The sequence below is a fragment of the Rhinolophus ferrumequinum genome, chromosome X (genome assembly GCF_004115265.2).
Source record: "Rhinolophus ferrumequinum isolate MPI-CBG mRhiFer1 chromosome X, mRhiFer1_v1.p, whole genome shotgun sequence".
NCBI lineage: Eukaryota > Metazoa > Chordata > Mammalia > Chiroptera > Rhinolophidae > Rhinolophus > Rhinolophus ferrumequinum.
The window spans coordinates 26,054,356-26,075,270 of record NC_046284.1 but is presented as its reverse complement, the minus strand read 5'-3'; the positions used below and the strand labels follow the sequence as shown (position 1 = coordinate 26,075,270).

At 43.8% G+C, this 20,915-nt stretch overlaps 1 protein-coding gene across 1 annotated transcript; it reads left to right on the top strand.

The window, feature by feature from the left end:
- Positions 1-471: 471 nt before the first annotated feature.
- On the top strand, positions 472-18,617 carry UTP14A (UTP14A small subunit processome component). The gene is made up of 15 exons (XM_033117100.1): positions 472-602; positions 1,599-1,674; positions 2,474-2,544; positions 3,202-3,266; positions 5,402-5,544; positions 5,851-6,006; positions 10,330-10,449; positions 10,529-10,623; positions 11,226-11,349; positions 11,431-11,508; positions 11,939-12,329; positions 14,237-14,637; positions 15,608-15,801; positions 15,924-16,023; positions 18,178-18,617. The coding sequence occupies exons 1-15, from the start codon at positions 565-567 to the stop codon at positions 18,442-18,444; spliced, it is 2,319 nt and encodes a 772-aa protein (XP_032972991.1). The 5' UTR covers positions 472-564; the 3' UTR covers positions 18,445-18,617.
- The last annotated feature ends 2,298 nt before the right edge of the window (positions 18,618-20,915 follow it).

The window sequence follows — 20,915 nt, the reverse complement described above, 5'->3', positions numbered from 1 at the left end:
AACTTTGTTACATAGGGAAGGAGGAACCTAGGGCTGCAATGACAAGGGCGTACAGGATGAAAGGGAATTTTTCCTTAAGAGAGGAGGAAACTTGCTTTGTTCACAGTGGAATCGCAGGGGCCTAGCGCAATGCTGGCCACTACACTGGCGTTCTTAAAGCCTCGAGTTGGCCAGGGGCGGGCTCACAGGACGCTGTCCAACACGGACGGGCGATGGAGCCCTTCCTTTTGGATCAGGAGGGGACAGCGCAGCACCCTCGCTCTAAGCTCACCCACCTTGGGCCGCTTGGAAACAGAGGTCCGAGAGGAAACACACAGGAGTGAGCTACATGAGAGGTGGGTGGGGCAAGTAAAGCTCCTCCCACTGACAAGCATTAAACGGTAAGATCCCAGGCTCCCGCAGGCCCCTCTCGAAGCGTCTCCAGCTACTAGCACGCCTAGGGCGGGCCGGAAGTGACGCGCTTGTCGCGCATGATTGGCGGAAGCAGAAATTGCTTTGCGGCCGGCACGGAAATTGCTTTCCTTTGGGCTTCCGCTCCTGGCCCATGTGAGACAGGCTACTGAGATGAGCGCGATGGTGAGCGCGATTCCGGCTGCGGAGAGGTGAGGGGTAAAGGCGGGTAGGGGGATCTGGGTCTCTGGGGGCCAGGTACCCCGGATTTCGAGACACGGAAGCTGCTTTTTAACAGACGACACTTATTCCCCTCCCAAGACCTCGTCATGCGTTACTGTTTGCGCGATTCATCCTTTAAAACCCTTTTATTAGATTGGTGTAAGAGTAACTGCGTTTTCTGCAATTTTTAACCTTTTAAACCGCAATTACTTTTGCACCAATGTAATAATGTAATTCGCTCCCTCTGCTCCCCAGCGTCGGGTCTTCATCCCTGTGGCCTCACTCTCCAGCTAAGTTGATATGTTGCACTGTCCTCGTCACGTGACTCCGTTTTTTATGCTGCTGCTGCGGCGAGTTTCAGCCCTCTGCGCAGGCAATGCCTGCGCTGTAAAATCACTTGTCTTGGGAAGCTTTGGAGTCATACACGGTGTTTTCTCTGTTGTTTTACCTTCCACCCCAATAGGGGAACTAAATATAATTCGTTTAGTACTGCTTGCCTTGCAAAGATTGATATGTACTGTTAGGTAATAGACTCCATAACATGTTTCAGGGTATCAGTGTTCCTTAGTTAAGCACCTACTTTTCCGAGCAAGCCACAGGGCAAATGGCTTACTGAGCTGCTTTCCTACGCATTCCACGGAACAAGTGATCAAGATGTCACTTTTGAGTAAGCTGCACCTATAAAGGTGTCTTTCATCTGGAGGCTACTTAGAAATATTAACTGTGAAACTGCCTTGACTCAAGGGCCAGGAACAGCATCTTTCTGCCACCTTACCTAGGGTCTGATATTTTTACAACCTCCTAGAGGTCAGTAGGAAATGCAGTGCCAATCACTGAACAGTATTATATCTTTTTCATACAGTTGGGTATGGGTATCACCAACCACTGCTCACCTCTTGGAGTTGATGCCTGACTTCTGCAGTTATGTTTTAGAGATTGTTTAGTTTCTTCAAGTTATAATATTTATCTTTTATCTCCTTTAACAGCCTTCTGGCTTTAAGTGAACGGGAAGAACTAGAGGATTTGCCAAAAGACTCCCCCTTGAGCACCAGTGAAGATGAGGTGGGTGACAACTGCTACACTACCTTCTCCAGTTCCCTTCTGCTTTAAAATTAGGGTAGACAGCACATTCCTGGAAAGGGAAGGGATGGTAAAATTGTTTATATTTGTCCAGGTCTCACAAATAAATTATAGGCAGTTGTTTCAGTCTTTCATGTATAAGATGTATTAAGTGCTATGGGAGTTTGAAGACTGTATAGGATACAGCCACTGTCCTCAAGTTGACTAAGTGTAGTAGAGTAGTATACAGACCAAAACGTGTGGTCCTCGTTGTTTGATTTCCCTGTTTTCCAGATTTGGATTTCTGTAGAGAATTATTTAAGTGTCTGATTGAACTATACATAATTAAGCTGCATCTCCAACAGATGCTGTAGGAATTCTAACTCTTTATTCTCTTGACAAAAGTACTTAGATTGTTTTTTTTCCTTCTATGGAAAAGTTTCTGTGTCAGATCACACTATATTTTCCATACAGAAACATTATTCCCATAGCACTTTTCTTGCCAAAACAAGTTAAGTCAGAGGCATAACATTAGCTCCCAGTTACTAAGGCTCTATAATGAGGGACTTTGGTTTTTGAAGCAGTCCTTTCAGACCTACACACCAGACCTCATCTGATTCCCCAGTTCTTTTTTTAATTTATTGGGGTGACAATTGTTAGTGAAATTACATAGATTTCAGGTGTACAATTCTGTATTACACAGTTCTTCGCTGACAAAAAGATTTGAGAAATTTTACATGGGCTTCAATTTCCACAATGTCTTTTCCTGCCCCTCATCATTGGTTTTTCCTTTTGTGTCTAGGGAGACAGTGATGGAGAGCGAAAGCATCAAAAACTTCTGGAAGCAATCAGTTCCCTTGATGGAAAGAATAGGTAATATTCCCATCAAGTTGGACAGGTTATATCTAGCTGATTGCATGAGATTTATCTGCAACTAACATTTATTGAGTGCCTAAGACGATGAACACACATTATTATTATTATATCATTATTAACCGTACATACTTTGGAAACAGATTGTCTGGGCAAACATTTTGTCCTTTCTGCACCTCAATTTCTTCAACTAGAAAATAAGATTAATAATAGTACCTACCTCATAAGGTTGTTGTGACATTTAAATGAGTTAATAAATGTAGAGATCTTAAACCAATGCCCAGCTTATAGTAAAGATTATGTAATTGTTAGCTATTATTATGTTAAACCTTTGTGCATTTGAATTCTTACTTAATCCACACTTATAGTCTTGAAGCATTGAATAGACATTACTTATCCAGAATTCAAATCTAGGTCTAATACCTTTTCCACTATGCCTACCTTATATTGCCTTGTGTTTTTGAGGGGCTGAGTCTACATTAAGAGATGGTTAAACTACCAAGTCCAGGTTAGGAACAGATTTCATGGTTATTTTGTGACAAAACCTGACTCTTGAAGAGAAATACATGAAAGCAAAGCCTTGTTTGAACAAGGAAGTGTTTGTTCCCCAGCAAAATGTGTCCGTTCCTACTATATTCTGTTTTGCCTAAATTTCAGGCGGAAATTGGCTGAGAGATCTGAGGCTAGTCTGAAGGTGTCAGAGTTCACTGTCAGTTCTGAAGGTAAGTTAATAAAGGAAGCTATCTGCATTATAGCTTGTGGAGTTCCCAAAGTATAACAGTCACTTTACAACCTCCACCCCAGGAACTGTTTTTAATGTGATTAATGGATCGTACCATGAATATTTACCTGTGAGTGAGTGAAGAAGGGTAATCAAATGCCCTTGAGTTTCTTCCATTTCTAGAACAAAGCCTAGAAGGCCATGGTCAAGGTTTCCCACTGAGCTTGATTAGTTAGCTACTGCTAGGATAGAGGGACATGAGTGAAGACAGCTGCCTCTCACTAGCTTAGTCAGGCTCATGATTTCATTTTTTTTTTCAGTTCTCACAGCATTTGAGTTCAGACAGGCAAATAATCTCTCCAGCTGGAGCTCAAAGAAGTCAAGTTACTTACTCAAGGGACTTCACCTAGTTCAGTGTTTCTCAACCTTTTCTCTTTATTGCTCCCCTGAGGAGCTTTTTAGACATTTTGTTTCCTCATTGCCTCTCTTTGTCCTTCTCTTCCCCCACCCTCCACCAGGAAATCAGATGCTAAGGAATGAGATATTGTTGGATAGGGTTGAGCTTTGGGGGACACAAAACTTTGTAATATCTAAGTTTTTTTTCACTCCCGCCCAAACCAATTTTCACCTGTGGGTGGGAGAGTGATATCACCTCTATTGAGAATACATGGCCTGGTAAATGACAGAGTTGGGATTTTAATCTGATTACCAAGTCTAGATGCCAGATCTTTTTCACCGTATTCACATATTCACAACTTAGGCGGGTTGAATGAGCTATACTCTTCTAGTAACCACTGACATAACCTCGAACAAGTACCAATGTATTCTTCCAAGCTTATTCAGTTTCTACTAAGTATCAGCTTCTGTGTATCTACTATGCTTCTACTGTCTATCAGTTTCGGAAACAGTTTAGATACTGGGTTAAACTCTTCTAGTAACCACTGACATAACCTCGAACAAGTACCAATGTATTCTTCCATGCTTATTCAGTTTCTACTAAGTATCAGCTTCTGTGTATCTACTGTGCTTCTACTGTCTATCAGTTTCGGAAACAGTTTAGATACTGGGTTATAGTAAAGAATAACACACTGATCTCATCAGGTTTACATTCTAGTTGGGGGAGACAAAGAGAATTAAAACAGGATGATACAGTAAAGTGACTAAATGGCTGCTTTAATTTGGCTGGTCATGAAAGGTCTCTTGAAGAGGCAAAATTTAAGCTGAGATCTGAATGACGCAAAAGTCAGTCATGTAAAGATAGGAGAAAGCATCGCAGGCAAGGGGGCAGCTAGTGCAAAGGCTCTAAGGAAGAAACAGGCTCAGCATGTTTGAAGAACCAGAAGAAGGCCATTGTGACTAGAGCATAGTGGAGGTGGGGATGATATGAGGTTGGAGAGACAGATCAAGATCCCATATGGGGACCAGATCCTACAGTGCTATGTCCTTTAGATCAATGTAGTCGGCCTTCCGTATCGTTGGTTTTCACATCCTTGCCTTCAGCCAACCACAGATCAAAAATATTCAACAACAACAACAACAAAAATCCCAGAAAGTTCCAAAAATCAAAACTTGAATTTGCCACACACTGAACACTATGCTGAATCCACATAAATGAAGTGATGTGTAAGCCTGCCCTGCTGTAGCTTATATGCAAATATAGGTTACATGCAAATAATAACACCATTTTACGTAAGGGACTTGAGCATCCTCAGATTTTGGTATCCACAGGGGATCTTGGAACCAATCCCCCATGGATACCAAGGGATGACTAATTCCAAGTATAATGGGGAGCCACTGGAGGATTTTCAGCAGGATCATGACATGCTATGATTTACATTTTCAAAATATCACTTTGTCTGCTATGTGAAGAATGAGTTACAGTGGAGCAAGATTGGAAGCAGACCAAGAGAAAAGCAAATAACTTTTTTAAATAAATAACTTTCTCGTCTACCCTCCAGCACAGGTGAGAATGTAGGAAAGTGATGGTGTAACTATGGCTAGCTATTGAAGTAAAAGATTTATTCCTGTTTCCCTGCACATTTGCCTGACTGCCAGCATTTTCTACTTAGGCATCTCCCTGTGTGATATCGGGATTTTGACTTCTCATTCTGACCAGAAATTTTGGCCTTTCTATAGGATCAGGAGAAAGGCTAGTCCTTTCAGATCTGCTTGAGCCTGTTAAAACTTCATCCTCATTGGCCACTGTGAAAAAACAACTGAATAGAGTCAAATCAAAGAAGACTGTGGAGTTACCCCTTAACAAAGAAGAGGTTGAGCGTGTGAGTTATAAAGAGTGTGGTCCACTAAGGGGGAGAAATTGAACTGACAAGGAAAAACTGGATAAGAAGAGAAGGAAGGGGGAAGCCTGAAAAATGGGAGGAGGGAAGCTGTGATGGCCTCACCATGTAAAAGATTAAAACTAATCTAGTGGAAAGTACAGTCCTGAGAAGTAAGCAAGAGCTAATCTCCAGCATTCTGATTCTTCTTTGGACTAAGAAACTTTGCCTCCTAATTTCCCACTAGTCCTTTGAGTTTGATGCCTAATTTTCATGGCTCTTTCCTTTTATGTACGTTGCCTGGTTCAGATCCACAGAGAAGTGGCGTTCAATAAAACCTCACAGGCCCTCTCCAAATGGGATCCCATCGTTCTGAAGAACCGGCAAGCAGAGCAGCTGGTTTTTCCCCTGAAGAAGGAGCAGTCAGCCTTTGCTCCCATTGAACATGTGCTCAGTGGCTGGAAGGTAAGTGCAGCACGAGGAAACCACACCTCGGGGTAGGGGGGTGAGATTGCACAATGTGGAGATTGCAAGGCCTGCAGCTGATTTGGTTGGACATATTAAACTGAAATTCCAGCTGTAGTCATTGTAGTTTATCAGTCAGAAAGGTAGAGAAGGGGGTGGCAAGATTCGTTGTCAGTCATGCAGTAGCCACTCAGTGGTTCTGTGGTCACCCTTCATCAGTTTGTAGCATACAGTACATGGTTATTTTCGTGTTTTTGTGTTAAAACATCTGATTGCCAGTAAAGAAGGAACATAATGTTTTCTTTTTCACACCCCAGTTTTTAAAAAGCTTTTAAAGCTACATTCTGATCCGGGGAAAATCAGTTCACTGATGCCTTAGTAAGGATACATGAGCAACAGATCCAAAGTTTGCTTCTAAAGGAATACCACATTAAAATACAACATATCGCTGATAATGACCAGAATCTTAGCATGTAATTCATTATGACTGAGCTGCAGAAAATTTAAAAAAAGATATTTTAAAGCTGGGTTTCCCAAACACTGATCTCTGGCAAATTTTTCATCTGTCTGAAGCAAAAGGATAATTGTAAATATGATGGGTGTAAGGTTGCCAGCTCTTCTTTAGTATGAGCTTATTCTTTTCACTTCAATGGTGTTGAAATGGCTCTTCTTTTTATGTAATGATGGTGCTACCAAAGGATGGGGTTGAGGGTAGAATGGTAGTTATGACCTTGACAAAATTAAAAGTTGGTAATCCTTTGTCAGTCCCTAAAGTCTTGTTTTTTAAAAATTTATTATTATTATTATTTTAGTCTATGAACAAGTGCTTCAGAACAGCTAGCCTTTCTTTTCCAATACACCATTGGTTATGGAGTCTATAATGGGATGTTCTGTCTTAAGTAGAAAAATAGGCAAAAACAGTAGTGCCCAAACGGTGAATAGATGGCCCTTTTTATGCTTTTCTTCCGCTTTCTAAAAATGTCCTGTGTGTTGGGGACTTGAAGTAATTAAAGCTAATCCAGGTAAACATGGCTTGCCACCATAGCTAGAACTTGAGCAAGTGGTTGCTTATGATGGGGATGAGCTCTGTCTCTGCCATTCTCTTTCTAGGATGCTCCCTTTTCCACATGAAAAAGAAATCAGGTTTAAAGTGTGGCTGTAGGATGGAAGGGAGACATTAGGAGAAAAATTAAGAGGTAATATAATTTGTAAGATTCAAAAATAAAAGTATGTATAAAGATGTATAAAGTCTGACCCCACCCCTGTCCCCCACCTGCTCATTTTTACCCCCATATTCACCCAGAAGTAACCACTTCTATAAGTCTTTTTTATTATTATTATTAACTTAAGGGTTTTACTGATATATCCGTATTTACCTCTTACTTATCAGAAAAGTAGTAGTGCACTTTTACACACTCTCCTGTATCTTGCTTTTTCCAAAGGACGTAATCTTGTAGATCACAGGAAACTGCCGAGTTGGGTATTAAAGGTGAGATGATGGAGGAGAAGGTTGCACTAAGTAAGAATGGCACAACTTCTACTCTCCAGGAACTCCTTGTGCAAGACAGAGTGGCCCAGAAGGTGTACACTGAATCTACTGGACCATTCATGCTAAGATGCATTTTTGGAAAAATTACGCCAGAGTGGCACAGAGAAATAAGGAAATGCTAAGGTCAGGGCTTGCTTTCTGGCTAGCAGCTCGCAATTCTCTTCTTACAATTTAAGAATGCAAAGTACCAAGGACTAGTGATAATACTAGTATTCCTGGAGGTTAAGAATCCAAAGTCTGCAGTATAGTTTTGGTCCAGCTTCCTAAAATTTCACTGGACTCTAGCTGAGAAGAATTAAATGGGATAATGTGTACAAAAGCATTTATAAACTGCAAAGTGCTAGAAATGATGGTACAGTAACTATTCCCACCCCGTCTTTCCTTCCTTCCACTTAGCAGCCTACACTTGCATTTCCCAAAGTGTTCGCCTCAAAACCTTAGTTTCTCAATATGCCCTCAAAGCGGGGAAGGGTCCCATTGCTAGAAAATGCTGCCTGCCCACACTGGAGATTGGCCATTCACAATGCACACTAGCCTTTTAAAGTCTATGAAAAGGTAACTGACTCTAACCCACAGTGTACAAATTGATGTTATTGAAAATCAAATAAATTGAATTTTTAAAACTATTTTTTTAAATGAAGTAAATCTTGTTAGCTGATGAGGAACATGCTTTGGGAAGAGCTGGTCTCCACTGCTATCTGTGTTCTCTCACCTTCGCCTACCTACTGTCCTACTGAAACTTGTCTCAAACACCATTAGTGACGGGCTGCCCAGTCACCACATCCCAAACCCTTGTCTTCAGCCAACGTGACACTATTGACACATTGTTAAAAACTCCTCCTTTGACTTCTGTGACATACTCCTGATTTTTGTCTATCTGACTTTTCTTAGTCTGTTTTATTGTTACCCTGTAAATTCTGTGACTTTTGACTTTATCAGCTGTATATGCTACGGATCCCTCTCAACCCCTTCTTCTGAATTCCAGTCCCAGATTCCATATGATTAGCAGGCCTCACCTGGATCTCCCCAATGTACCTTAAACTTTATAAACAAAGTAAGCCTGGCATTTTCCTTCCCCAGACTCCCAAACCCTGTACCACTACCTTCATTCTGTAACTCAACAACATAACTTCATACTCCAGTCACTTTGGTTGGAAACCTCCACCATCTGATTTATCCTTCTCCCGTTAACTGCCACCTCTCCTCAGCCCAGACAGTGGGCTAGTTTGTGAATTCTGTCTCTGTAATAGCTCTCAGATCCCTGGTTCCTCTTCTCATTTTCATTTTCACCTCTCATTTGGCACTTTACATATATCCCCTTATACAAGCACCAGGATTTTCTTTCTGAAACATAACTAATTGTTGCTCTCCTGCTTAAAATCCTTCAAAAGGCTCCCCACTTACAGGATAAGACAGAAGTACCTAGCATTTTAGCTGTACTGGACAACACATCGTTCCCTTACACACCTCTCCTTTCCATATATCTGTTCTTGCTTATATTCATCTCTCTGGCCCCCTCCTTACAGAATTGTATTTATACCTCGAAGCTTAACTCAAGTCTCTTCCTTCCCCAAGCCTAACCCACCTCCTAATCAGAATTAATTGTTCCTTCCTCTGTGATTACTCCTGTGGACTAACATTTAACCCATTATGTTGTTAGTGGTACATATGTCTCTTTCCTCTGAAAGGCTGTGAGCTCTGTGAAGACAGGAATGATCTTAATCAACTGCACAAGTACCTGGAATGCAGCTGCAGTCAATAAATGTTTGTAAATTGAATTGAATTGGAGGGAGATTACAACATTGTAATATAAATCACTGTAGCCTTTGACTGATCACTTCTGCAAATACTAAAAATGGAAGAACATGTACCTTTACTATTCAATAGAATAGGTTTATGGTTAAATCAATAGCACCATGTAATGTATGATGATGTGTGTTTATGCATTTGTCCAGATATTTGTAAGTTTGATACTGACCATGATGTATATGGCTGTTGAAGAAAACAACGTATAATGTGTATGAGTTTTGAAACAGGCTCTGTTGCCTTGGGCTACTTTTGTACTTGACCACACAAGATATGATCAACATGATCATATCTTAGCATGATCTGCCTATTTTAGCCATCCTCACAATATCACTCATGCAGCAAATGAGGTCTTTAGTTGACATGTGAAGTAACTGGTTCACAGCCCAGGTGTTTCACACACATAGACCCTACCTAGCCTGCAAAGTTAATTGGAAACCGAGGAATCGGAGCCAAAGTTGAAACATGACTAGAGTCAAATTTAAACTGTCAGGAAACAGGCTAATTACAAAAGGAGGCTTACATAAATCTGAGATTCCTAACTATACAGTATACGTAACACAGGGACCACTTTATTTTGTTTTGCGACTCCCAAAACTGACATTTGGTACTGCTCTTCCTCTGTCCTGCCAGCATTTACCTTAAGGGCTATGATCCTGCTTTGATTCTTAAGAGAATGGCATTCTGTTTTACATATATTGATAATCTGAACAGAGAGTGATCCCCTCAGTAATATTAGAGAGTCGCCTCAGAATCCCCTTGCCGAAGTTGTTTTAAATCAGAATAAAAGAAGGCTTTATCTGCACAGCTGGGCAGCGAACTTGGAACCCCTTCTCTTGTTGTTAACAGCCAATCCTATCCAGTGAGTGATTCCAGTGATAGTGTCATAGTAGATGGTCATAGGGCTGAAAAGAGGGAGACTGTGGGAGCATGGCTTAAGATTCAGACTGTTCCGTTACCTCCTTAAGGCAAGAACTCCCCTGGAGCAGGAAATTTTTAACCTCCTCCATAAAAACAAGCAACCAGTGACAGACCCTTTACTGACTCCCGTGGAAAAGGCCTCTCTCAAAGCCATGAGCCTGGAAGAGGTAAGTGTGATAGGCCCTTTGATACACCCAGGCATTTGCCCTCAAGTACAGGAGTCACTGTAAATGTCATTCTTTGTAGGCTAAGATGCGCCGAGCAGAGCTTCAGAGGGCCCGGGCCCTGCAGTCCTACTATGAAGCCAGGGCTCGAAGAGAAAAGAAAATCAAAAGCAAAAAGTAAGTAAACTGGTGACCTGGCCTTGGGTTCCACAAAAGAAAGTGAAGTGGCTAATCGCAAGTTCTTAGGAAAGAACCTTTGACGTGGCAGTTGGGGTCATATGGAAGAGGTCTCAAATAGGAATGACTAGCCTTTTTTTCCCTTCAGATAAATCTCATACAGGTTTGCTTGCTTCAGTAGTGCCCTTTCCTCTGGCTTTGGCTTTCCATCTTAGTTTTGCTAAAAAGAGGACTGTTCAATTACTTTCTCTCCTTTCCAAGGCATGTCAGAGTGATTCTGCAGAATGAACTCTGAATTCTACAGCTGTTGGGGCCAGCAGGGTTTTCTTCCTGCTTTTTTTGCCTCTTTGGAACTTGTTCTACTCTTCCCTTTTGCTATAGGAGCAGAGGGACTCTTTGCTCTGCAGAGGTCTGCCCCTAGGGGCTGTAGGGACTGAGAGGCCTGTCAGCTTGCTCTGGTTTCGTTCCCTCTAGTCAGCTAGCTCTGTGACATCCATTCTGGCTCCTGCATAGGGACACCCCTTGGGGAGTGGGGACACTTGTGTGTGGCATCGGTGTTCCTGCTAAATCTCTTCCCTCATAACCCTCTCATTACCTTATAGGTATCACAAAGTTCTGAAGAAAGGAAAGGCCAAGAAAGCCCTAAAAGAGTTTGAGAAGCTGCAGGAGGTCAATCCTACTGCAGCCCTGGAAGAACTGGAAAAACTCGAAAAAGCCAGAATGATGGTAAGGCTGTTTCTTGCCCTACCCCTTGAACCAGCTTTCCCCAGAAAGCAATAAGGATCTCACGCTGCCCTTTCTTTCCAGGAGCGAATGAGCCTTAAGCACCAGAACAGTGGGAAATGGGCAAAGTCAAAGGCAATTATGGCCAAATATGACCTGGAGGTAAGAGATCATCGGTGAGAAAAGAGATGGAATTGGGGGAAAGAAAGAAACAGTTGGATAAGAGCCATGAGGGTAAATGGAAAACCAGGAATCTAGAAAGGCGTCAGAAAATCTCTAAGGCTGGGAGGAAAATGACTAGAGCAAGGTGGAAAAGGAGAGGTGAGAGGGAAAGATTATTGAAGCCAAGTCCAGTTAAAAAGGAGAGGAGCTTTTTTTTAAATCATGTTTCACATGTTGATTCCTTGAAGACAAAGGATTTGTCTTCCATTATATTCCATAGCTATTACCATGGTGGTATATGGGCAGTTTAAACAGTAGGTACCAATAAGAAATACTTAACTCAGAGGAGACAGCTTTAAGAAATGGACTGGGAAAGGTGTTATTGTAGTCAGTAATGACAGGGCATACGTACTGTGACTCCTTCCTCCAGGCTCGCCAGGCTATGCAGGAACAGTTGGCCAGGAACAAAGAACTGACGCAGAAACTCCAGATGGCTTCTGGGAGTGAAGAGGAGGATGGTACAGAGGAAGAGGGTGACCTCCTTGTCCCCGATGCGGTGAATGAAGCACAGATGACCACAGATGGACCAAACCCCTGGATGGTCAGGAATCACTCCAGTGGCATGAAAGATGCCAAAATCCAGAAGGACACCAAACAACTTCCAGAGCCCGTGGCCGACGAGGCTTCTGAAAGTGAGGGAGAAGGGAAAAAAGTGGCAGAGGAAGAAATTTTGTTGAAAGAATTTGAGGAAAGGCGATCGCTTAGGGAAATGTCTGGGCTCAACCAGGACACTGAGCCGGTGGGCACACAAGAAACAAAAGGTAAGTTACAGTAGACCTGAAGGGAGAGCTGCTTGGTGCAAGTGCTACAGACTGACTGAGAGGAAAGCTGTGTCCACCCACACACGCCGCAGAGTGATGAGGGTCTAGTCTTTCGAGAGAGTGCCATGGGTCCCTGAAGAGAAAATAGATGATCATAATTACTGTTTTTCTTCAAAGGCATTTAATAAGTGGTCATCTGCATGGCTGTACATTGTGTGTTCTGACGTGCTTTCTGCTCTTGAGGGCTCACAGTCTTCAGAAAGAGGACTACACCATCCCTAGAGTCAGGGCAAAAGTTAACATTACTGGTACCCACAAACCAGAGAGAGGTGCACTGGCGGGATGGCAAATCTGAAAACCATTCACACCCACAGGCACATAGGTATCTTCTGAAGCATTATAAAGCATCTTCAAATTAGGCTGCGGTGTTCTGTTTTGTTTGTAAAGTAGGAGTGGCATTTTTAGCACTTCATAAATGCCGGTTGACATATGTGATATGGGGTGAGACTTTCTGGACAAGAATGAATGACTTCACAAGGTACATGGTAAATTAGAATTGTTACCCTGTGCTCAGAGTCAATTTGCATTTTATATTTTCTACCTGTTATCTTGAAGAGGTTTTACATTAACAACGTTAATGCCCTTGAGACAGGTCAGAGAGCTCCCGTTCTAGGGACAAGATAGGGCTAGAGAACTACCTACATTCAGAATCGCCTGGCTATCTGCAGTCTCGGATCTGATTGTATTTCCTATAGGAATAATGCATTTAGATGACAGCAATAATCTGTTTTTCCTTGGCAAAAAATAACTTTAAAAGAGCTATCATTGAGAATGTATTGTAGAGCCTTTACTTGGGGTTTTCATCAGAGTTCTGGGATTAATAGTTACGAGCAGCCACTTCTGAGAGGATTTTGGAGGGCAGCACTACAGACCAAGATTGTGAAGCACTCTCTCTACAACTACAGGACACCAGCTGCATCCTCCTGAGCCCCCTCAAAAGCTGGTAATCTAGCTAAATGTGTAGAGCAGTTGGTTGTGGAATGAAAGGTGAATTTGGATTTCCTTGCATGATAAATTTAAAAACAAGAAAAAAAAAGGTTCGCAAACCTTTGGGGAAATAGTAGGAGGTCATGGACCCCAAACAAAATGGGCAAGAAAACTTGATTCTTGAGGAATAAACATACATATGTCCAAAGGCCAGATCTCAAGTAGCTTCTTCCCAGTGGCTTCAATCCAAAGGTAGAGAGCAGGATAACCTTGGGAATGGAGGCAACTTGAGTCAATGCAGAGGACAGTTGAGAAGTGTATCACTGCCACATTTCCCTCAGGGCTCTCGGAGACTAGTGGTATCTGCTCAGATGTTGCTGGTGACTGGAAAGTGTGAGCTACTTGACTTGGCCATGACAGATTATGAAATGCTGTTTTAAGACAGAACAATGCTCGATGTGGTTTTTACAAATAGGATATTACAGTAGAAATTACAAATAATAAATCACAATTTTTAGAAATTACAATGAAGTTATATTCAACAGTTTCTCTCCCCCCGCACCCCAGTAAAAAGGCCTTTTTAGAATTTGGAGCTTGGAGCCAGCTCCCTAAGCAAGGTTTACAGGGAAATTGAGCCACAGTTCCAGTTACACAGTGAGTTGTTGACAAAGCTGGGAATAGGACCCAGGACATCTGCTTCCCAACATGCTGCTTTTAACTACTCAACTCCATTGCCTGCTACTTGACAGGTAATGATTAGTGAACTTTCCAGGAGATCAGCGAATGGAGTCTTCTCTTCATTGGAATGCTTTTCATGGTGCTTAGCACCCAATGAATGCATGTTGAGAGGGCTCAATAAGTGTCCATTGACAAGGCAACTTCCAACCTCCTTTTCTGACAGCTGTCATTTCTTCTTCCAGATTCTAGCAGCCAGGAGGTGCTGTCCGAATTGAGGGCCCTGTCTCAGAAATTCAACAAGGAGAACCATCAGTCCAGGAAGCAAAATGTGAGTTTAGCGAGGACAGTTCTGCCGGTCCAGAGAGAGGGACCTGCCAGGGAAGAAGAGGAGCCCCTGTTGCTGCAGAGGCCAGAGAGAGCAGAGATACTGGAAGAGCTAGAAGAGCTGGGAAAAGAAGGATGCTTTCAAAATAAGGAGCTTCCCAGAACTGCTTTAGAAGGGCAGAAGTTGGAGATGAATCCAGATAATCGGCCTGGTGCCCCCAAGGAGAAAAGGAAGGAGCAAATGATTGACCTGCAGAACATCCTAACCACAAAATCTCCGTCTGTGAAGTCTTTGGCAGTCTCCACGACAGTAGAGTTGGTGAGCAGAGTCAGGGTCGTGGGCCATTGTGGGGGATCAAAGCTGGTGCAGAAAGTGCCCTTCTCGCACAAGGAGGAGAATCAGTGAAGTTTTGTTGTGCTGGGAGCACATTTTGGTAGTTGAGAGGCCCAGAATAGTATGGGGCCAGGCTGGTCTTGGTGACAGTTTGATAGATGCAAATCTGTGAGTGCCACCGAGACCCCCACTTCCTAAATCCTGAACCACCAAACCCTCCTTGGGGTGACTGTAAAACTGCCCTCAGAGGAAAAAGGGAGGCATTCAAAGTTCTGACAAGATCCCAGGCAGGACAACTCGAAGTTGAGTCATTGAGCTCTTGACAACGTTTTGCTCTATTTAGTGGGATCTCAAATGGTCCAGGAATCCCTGATTAAGTCATTGAAACTGCTCAAGTGAGGAGCTCTGGCCCCTGTCTTTTCAGGGCCATAAGCTGGAGGATGCCTGCATTCTGGCCAGGCTACTTGGAGTTTCTCCTAACACAGGCCGTTCATTCCTCCACCCTGCAGTTTCCTTACTGAAAGTTTAAAATTGTGTCATATGATAATGAGCTGGGGATATTTACCCTAGAGAGAAGAAAATTGGAGCATAATTGGCTGGCTACCAATGGGTTTGTATTGCAAGACCATCATTGTTCAGTGCTTTCCCCCTAGGGGGCGCTAAAATGTCACGACCCAAAATTGAAGCGGTCTTGGTCTTACCTCCAACCACCGTTCCAAAGGCAAGCCATAGCTACAGAACCTCCTAACCACATAATCTCCTTCCCTGAAGTCCTTGGCAGTCTCCATGAAAATAGAGGAGTTGGTGAGCAGAGCCAGGGTCTCGGGCCATTGTGGGGCATCAGAGCTGGTGCAGAAAGTGCCAGAAAGGAAGGAGGTTCTGTAGTTAGGAGGTTGTATAGCTCCTCCTTCTGCCCAAGCTCCGCCTCTCTGTTCTCAGTCTTGTTTCTTCACAGGAAGATGAACAGGAGAGAGATCAAAAGCAAGTGATAAAGGAAGCTTTTGCTGGGGATGATGTCATCAGAGACTTCTTGAAAGAGAAGAGGGAAGCTGTGGAGGCGAGTAAGCCAAAGGACATGGACCTGACTCTGCCTGGCTGGGGCGAGTGGGGTGGCGTAGGCCTGAAGCCCAGTGCCAAGAAGAGACGCCGGTAAGAGTGGGAGAAAGCCTGTCAGAAGGGCACCAGGTTCTCCACCTCCCCTTCACACACCCTCCCTGCCTTTTTGACTAAGCCCTTAATGCTCTTAGATGTTCTGCTGTTCTGCTTTCCAGGTTTCTCATTAAAGCCCCTGAAGGTCCTCCAAGAAAAGACAAGAATTTGCCAAATGTGATTATCAACGAGAAGCGAAACATCCATGCAGCAGCTCACCAGGTGAGCGATGCAGAGCTCTTTAACTGCCTCCTCTTTGCTGCCCAGCTCTCTTGCTTGGAAGGAATATTCTAGTGCTCTGTGGTTAAGAGGGACATGTGGTTTTGACCAGAGTCAAATCTATTTTTGTTTTTGCTGACTGGCTCTGAGATGAATAATTCCAGATCAACTCTGCTGTTTAATTACTGACCAGGAAGAAGGTTGAGACTTACAGGATAATCTTTGCAGCAGTGGTGAGGCCCTTAAATCTGCGTTTTCAACTAGTACCCCAGATAACACTGATGCAAATGGGTCTCATCAAAAGAAGAATTATGTTCTTCAGGCTGGCATTTGTAGTCAAGGTACTATGTAGAGGCTATAAAGTTTGAGCTGCATCTTAAGAAAAACAAAGACAAACAGGTACTTGTTCAGTATAGTGAGAGAATTTTACATTGTGTCATATGATGATGAGCTAGGGATGTTTACCCACGAGAGCAGCAAATTTGAGCAGGATCATGGTTTTCAAGTATATTGAAGGCTGTTGTATCGAGTGGAGTCACACAAAGTAGAAGTCAGAGGAAAAGCAGTGTTCAATTCAGGCAAAAACTTCCTGCTGGCCCAGAGAGAATGGGTTGCTCTGGGAGTATGAGCATGTGTAGAGGATTCAGTAGTGAGATTAGACTCAATGACCTTTACGTTCCCTTCAATTCTGAAAGTCTGTGACCCTAAGATCTGTCCCCAGCCAGTATAATATTGAAATGAGTTGTATTTTTCCTTCTGAAAAAAAGAGGAGGTCTGTTTAGTAGGTACAAAAGAGAGGTGAGGAAGTAACATTTCAATAATACTTTATTGATTTCATTTTGTGACCCAGTCGATGCAAAAATTGAATTGTAACCACTGTAATCCCAGTTGAGGCTATATAACCAAAAAACAGGCAATAAACAGGCAGGACTGGGATAAGAGATAGAGAAAGGGAGTGCTTCACCAGGCCAGGATTCTAGGTGAACGGCAGAGTGTGGATCTCAGTGACGATTTCGCTTCCCTTCAGAGCTCTTATCTGTTTGTTTTTAATACAGGCAGAACAAACTGACAAATAGTTTTCCAGAATCTCCCTTGGTTTTCCTCATTTTGAAAATAAGTTAGAGTGCAGGTCCCAGCATGCAATAGAATAAGGTGTGCTTTGAGCTGAATGGGGGGAAAAGAAGACCTTCTGAGGCTGAATACTCTGTCCAGGTGTTTTGTTTTGTTTTGTTTTTCCCTGGCCGACGTGCAAATCTACCCATCAACCCCAATAAAACATTCCCTTAACCTAGAGAGAGTCTGTGTCCTTCACTACCACTAGGACCACCTGGCAGTACTCAGCTTCTCTTGAGTGTTCCACTGAGTTAACTCCAAAGACTACTGATTGTAACTTCCCCATTTTTCTGCTTATGTCTGTTACTCCCTCTTTGGCCATTGGGGAAGAGTTTAAAGATTATTTACATGTCTGAAGGTAATGCTGTGCTGGAGCGGAGAAGCGTACTGGGCAAGGAAAGAAGCCTGGGCTCTTTTCCCTTGTTGCTCCTAATTTTCTTGGATAAAGCACTTCTCTAAGCCAAATTCTGGGGCCAAGGGAGATGACCTTTGCCATTATCTAGGGCCTTCCAGCTCTGACAGTCTGAGGTGCCAAAACAGGATGAAGCTAACTGAGGGTAACAGCCTGGTAGAGTTCAGTATTCAGGAGTCAACCTTTGGTTTCCTTAAAACATGGATCCTGTTTATCAAGGAGAGGAAAGGAAAGGACGAGAAGGTAGGAGGGTCATAAAATCCACAGGGATACACAAATGCCTGGGTGTTTCTTGCAGTCACAAGAATAAGAAGGTTGTGTAGAAGACTGACTTGGGGACAGCAGCCCAGGAGCTACTATAGTGTTCCTACTGCCACAGGGGCAGTGTCAGGGTGGTTTTTCAATGCCTAGATTATTGAATAAGCCTGGGGGGGAAGTCCCAAATTAGGCCTCTCTACTCTCAAATGTCCTGAAGCCAATTAGGACTCCCAAGGTTAGGTAGCGGCGTTGGGATGCCTTGATTTCTCAGTAGCTTCACTCACTGCCACCATCGTGTGTAACTGTGGCCTGTGTGCGAAAACTACCTGACCAATTGCCTGGCTCACACCTACTCACTCTGCCTTCCTTTCCAGGTGCGGGTGCTTCCGTATCCATTCACCCACCATCAACAATTTGAAAGGACCATCCAGATCCCTATAGGATCTACATGGAACACCCAGAGGGCCTTCCAAAAGCTGACTACACCCAAGGTTGTGACCAAACCAGGCCATATCATTAAGCCTATAAAAGCAGAAGATGTGGGCTACCGATCTTCCTCAAGGTCAGATCTCTCTGTCATACAGAGGAATCCAAAACGACTCTCCATACGTCACAAAAAACAGTTGAAAAAAAACCCTTAAAGATTGAGTTGCTGAAGGAGTGACATCTTGGTGCCTAGAACCAGGAGCCCCAATTGCTCCTTCATTGGCCCAGTTTTACTCCAAGCTGCAGGATCAATTCCAAAACTGGCTTAGCACGCTGTGGGTATAGTTAAGCCACATTTTAGAAATAAAGGCTTTTTTTATCTATTTAATTGGAGTGTGTTCTGTGTTGTCTCCCAGTTGAATCATTTTCACATCACACAAGATGCCTTTGGACATTCTCCATTGCATTTCTTCAGACGCACTTGTCAGGGGGACCTCATTTTCTTACCAAGGGTTATCTAGTTAGTGCTAAATTGTAGAGAAGTTACCCTAGCTTATGATCTTAAACACATCACATCAGACATGATCGACCATAAATAACCGATGTTTTAGACTCAGGGATAGTGACTAATCAGTATATATTCTTAACCCCTGAGCCTAGAAACAGCATGCATAAACCATGCAATTAGACTCTGTCGTGGGCTGGTCCTAGGACAGTGTGAAAGGTAGGTTCAGCTTTAAGTCTAGCCACTATCATTTTCTTTGCATGTGTAAGCCTCCCGGCTTGCACAGACAGCTGTCTTAGAGAAGGTAACACTTATTTCCTCATTCTTACGATAGTGAGATTTTAGCCCTATGTGCTTTACAGATGAGGTAGATGAACTTTCAGAAGTAAAGCTCTATTCCCTTCTTAACTCCTCCCCATTGATTCAAAGTATAGTTTATTCAAGCATTACTTTGCTCTGTGGCAGTTCACCTGGGCTTCTCAACTCTGAGGAACCTTTCTTTGGAGATAGATAGATAGATGATAGATAGATGATAGATAGATGGATAGATGGGGTAGATGGGGTAGATGGGGTAGATGGGATAGATGGGATAGATGGATAGATGGATAGATAGATAGATAGATAGATAGAGCCCCTGCAGCTGAGATTCCTAACAAGGAACTGGAGAAACCCCTCCTGATTCCAAAAGGACATACTACAATTGCACTTCATCTCCTGCCTTGGAGGTTGGTGCTCCCAGATGTTTTAGACCAAGACGGGGGTTAATTTTTGTGTCACAGACCCCTCTGAGAATTTGATGACGTTATGAACCCTCCTCAAAAAAATGCACATATACATCATCTTACATACAGTTTGAGGAGCTTTACAGACATTTGGAATCCTGGGCCAAACGCTTTCTGCCGCTCCACGAGGTTTTTTTTTTTTTTTTTTTTTTTTTTACAATTCCCTCTACCAACACAGTTCTCTTTTTCTAAGCACACCACTCTCCAAAATAGTTCCAAAATGTTTAGATCTCCAATGTAACCAGTCCCGAATACCTTTATTTTACAGGCAAAGGTTTTCAGAGTTGAGTGAAGTCTCCAGTGTTACACATTAAATTAGTGGCTGAGTAGGCACTAGGACCCTAGACTAATTCTGAAGCCAAAAGCCACGCCATAAATTTTCTATGAAATACCCCGTTGTAGCTGTGGGCCTCTACTACCTACCATTGCTCATCCTCTGAAGAACTAGCCCTGGGCTGGGAAGGAAAATAAATACGTTGATCGTTGATCGTGTTCAGATCAGTTCAGGGGTATTTTTAAGTTATCCATAGGTTTGAGATCATCTGTGATCCACTTGCTGGCTGACACCTAAGTCAGTGGCCAGTGGATGGGGGGGAGGGCGGGAAACTGCCCACACCTGCCTCTGTTTAAGAGACCGTAACCTCTTCACTCTTTTGAGCACAAAGCTGCCCCCTCTGCCCCACCCACTCCCCAAATTGAAGCGCCCAATCAAGTGCCCCCAATAAACGGCCAATCCCCGTCTACTTTCCCGGGACCCTCCTCAGCTCCGCGTGCTCCCCGCAGCCCCAAGAGTGAAGCAAGCGATCCCATCCTTAAAAGTGGAGGGCAGGCGCCAGAATGTGCTATAAATGACGCCCACTCCCAGCCTTCCAAACCCCCAAACGGATTCGATTGTTGTTTCATGGGGCTTTTTTTTTCTTTTCTTCCTCCGAACCTCTGAAGTGTTCTCTCTTCCTATTGGCCAAAACTGCCCCTTGACGCCACCCTGGCCTTGCTCGCTGATTGGTCCATTCTGGATGTGCCCAAGCCTTTTTCCCAGGGTGTGGCGCCCGCCCCCCGCCCCCAACAGAGTTCTGACCCCTGGCTCCTCCCTTCCTCCCAAGCCCCCCTCTCTGTTCCGAATGGTACCGCCCTGGCTCGGCTCCCCCCCACCTCCCGCCCAGGCCGCTGCCCTTAGGGCCCCCGGACGGGGCGGGGCACGCTGGGGACGGGCGGAGGGCGGTGGTGGCGCCTTCCTGCCGAGCCCAAGGCCGCCTCCGCCACCCTTCTCCAGCCCTCGTAGGTCCCACTTTCCCTGGGGAAGTTTTCGTCCTGCCTTGGTAGTCCTGTCCCGTCTGTGCGGCCCCCACCGTGGTCTTTCAGCTTTCCCGATCAGCAGTGTCAAATCCCATCCCTCAGC

Bases quoted from the DNA above. Each gene is read 5' to 3' on its own strand.
- UTP14A (XM_033117100.1), top strand. From the start codon at position 565: ATGAGCGCGATGGTGAGCGCGATTCCGGCTGCGGAGAG. The intron at 10,624-11,225 runs GTAAGTAAACTG...ATTACCTTATAG, and splicing joins AAGAAAATCAAAAGCAAAAA to GTATCACAAAGTTCTGAAGA. The intron at 11,509-11,938 runs GTAAGAGATCAT...TCCTTCCTCCAG, and splicing joins TGGCCAAATATGACCTGGAG to GCTCGCCAGGCTATGCAGGA.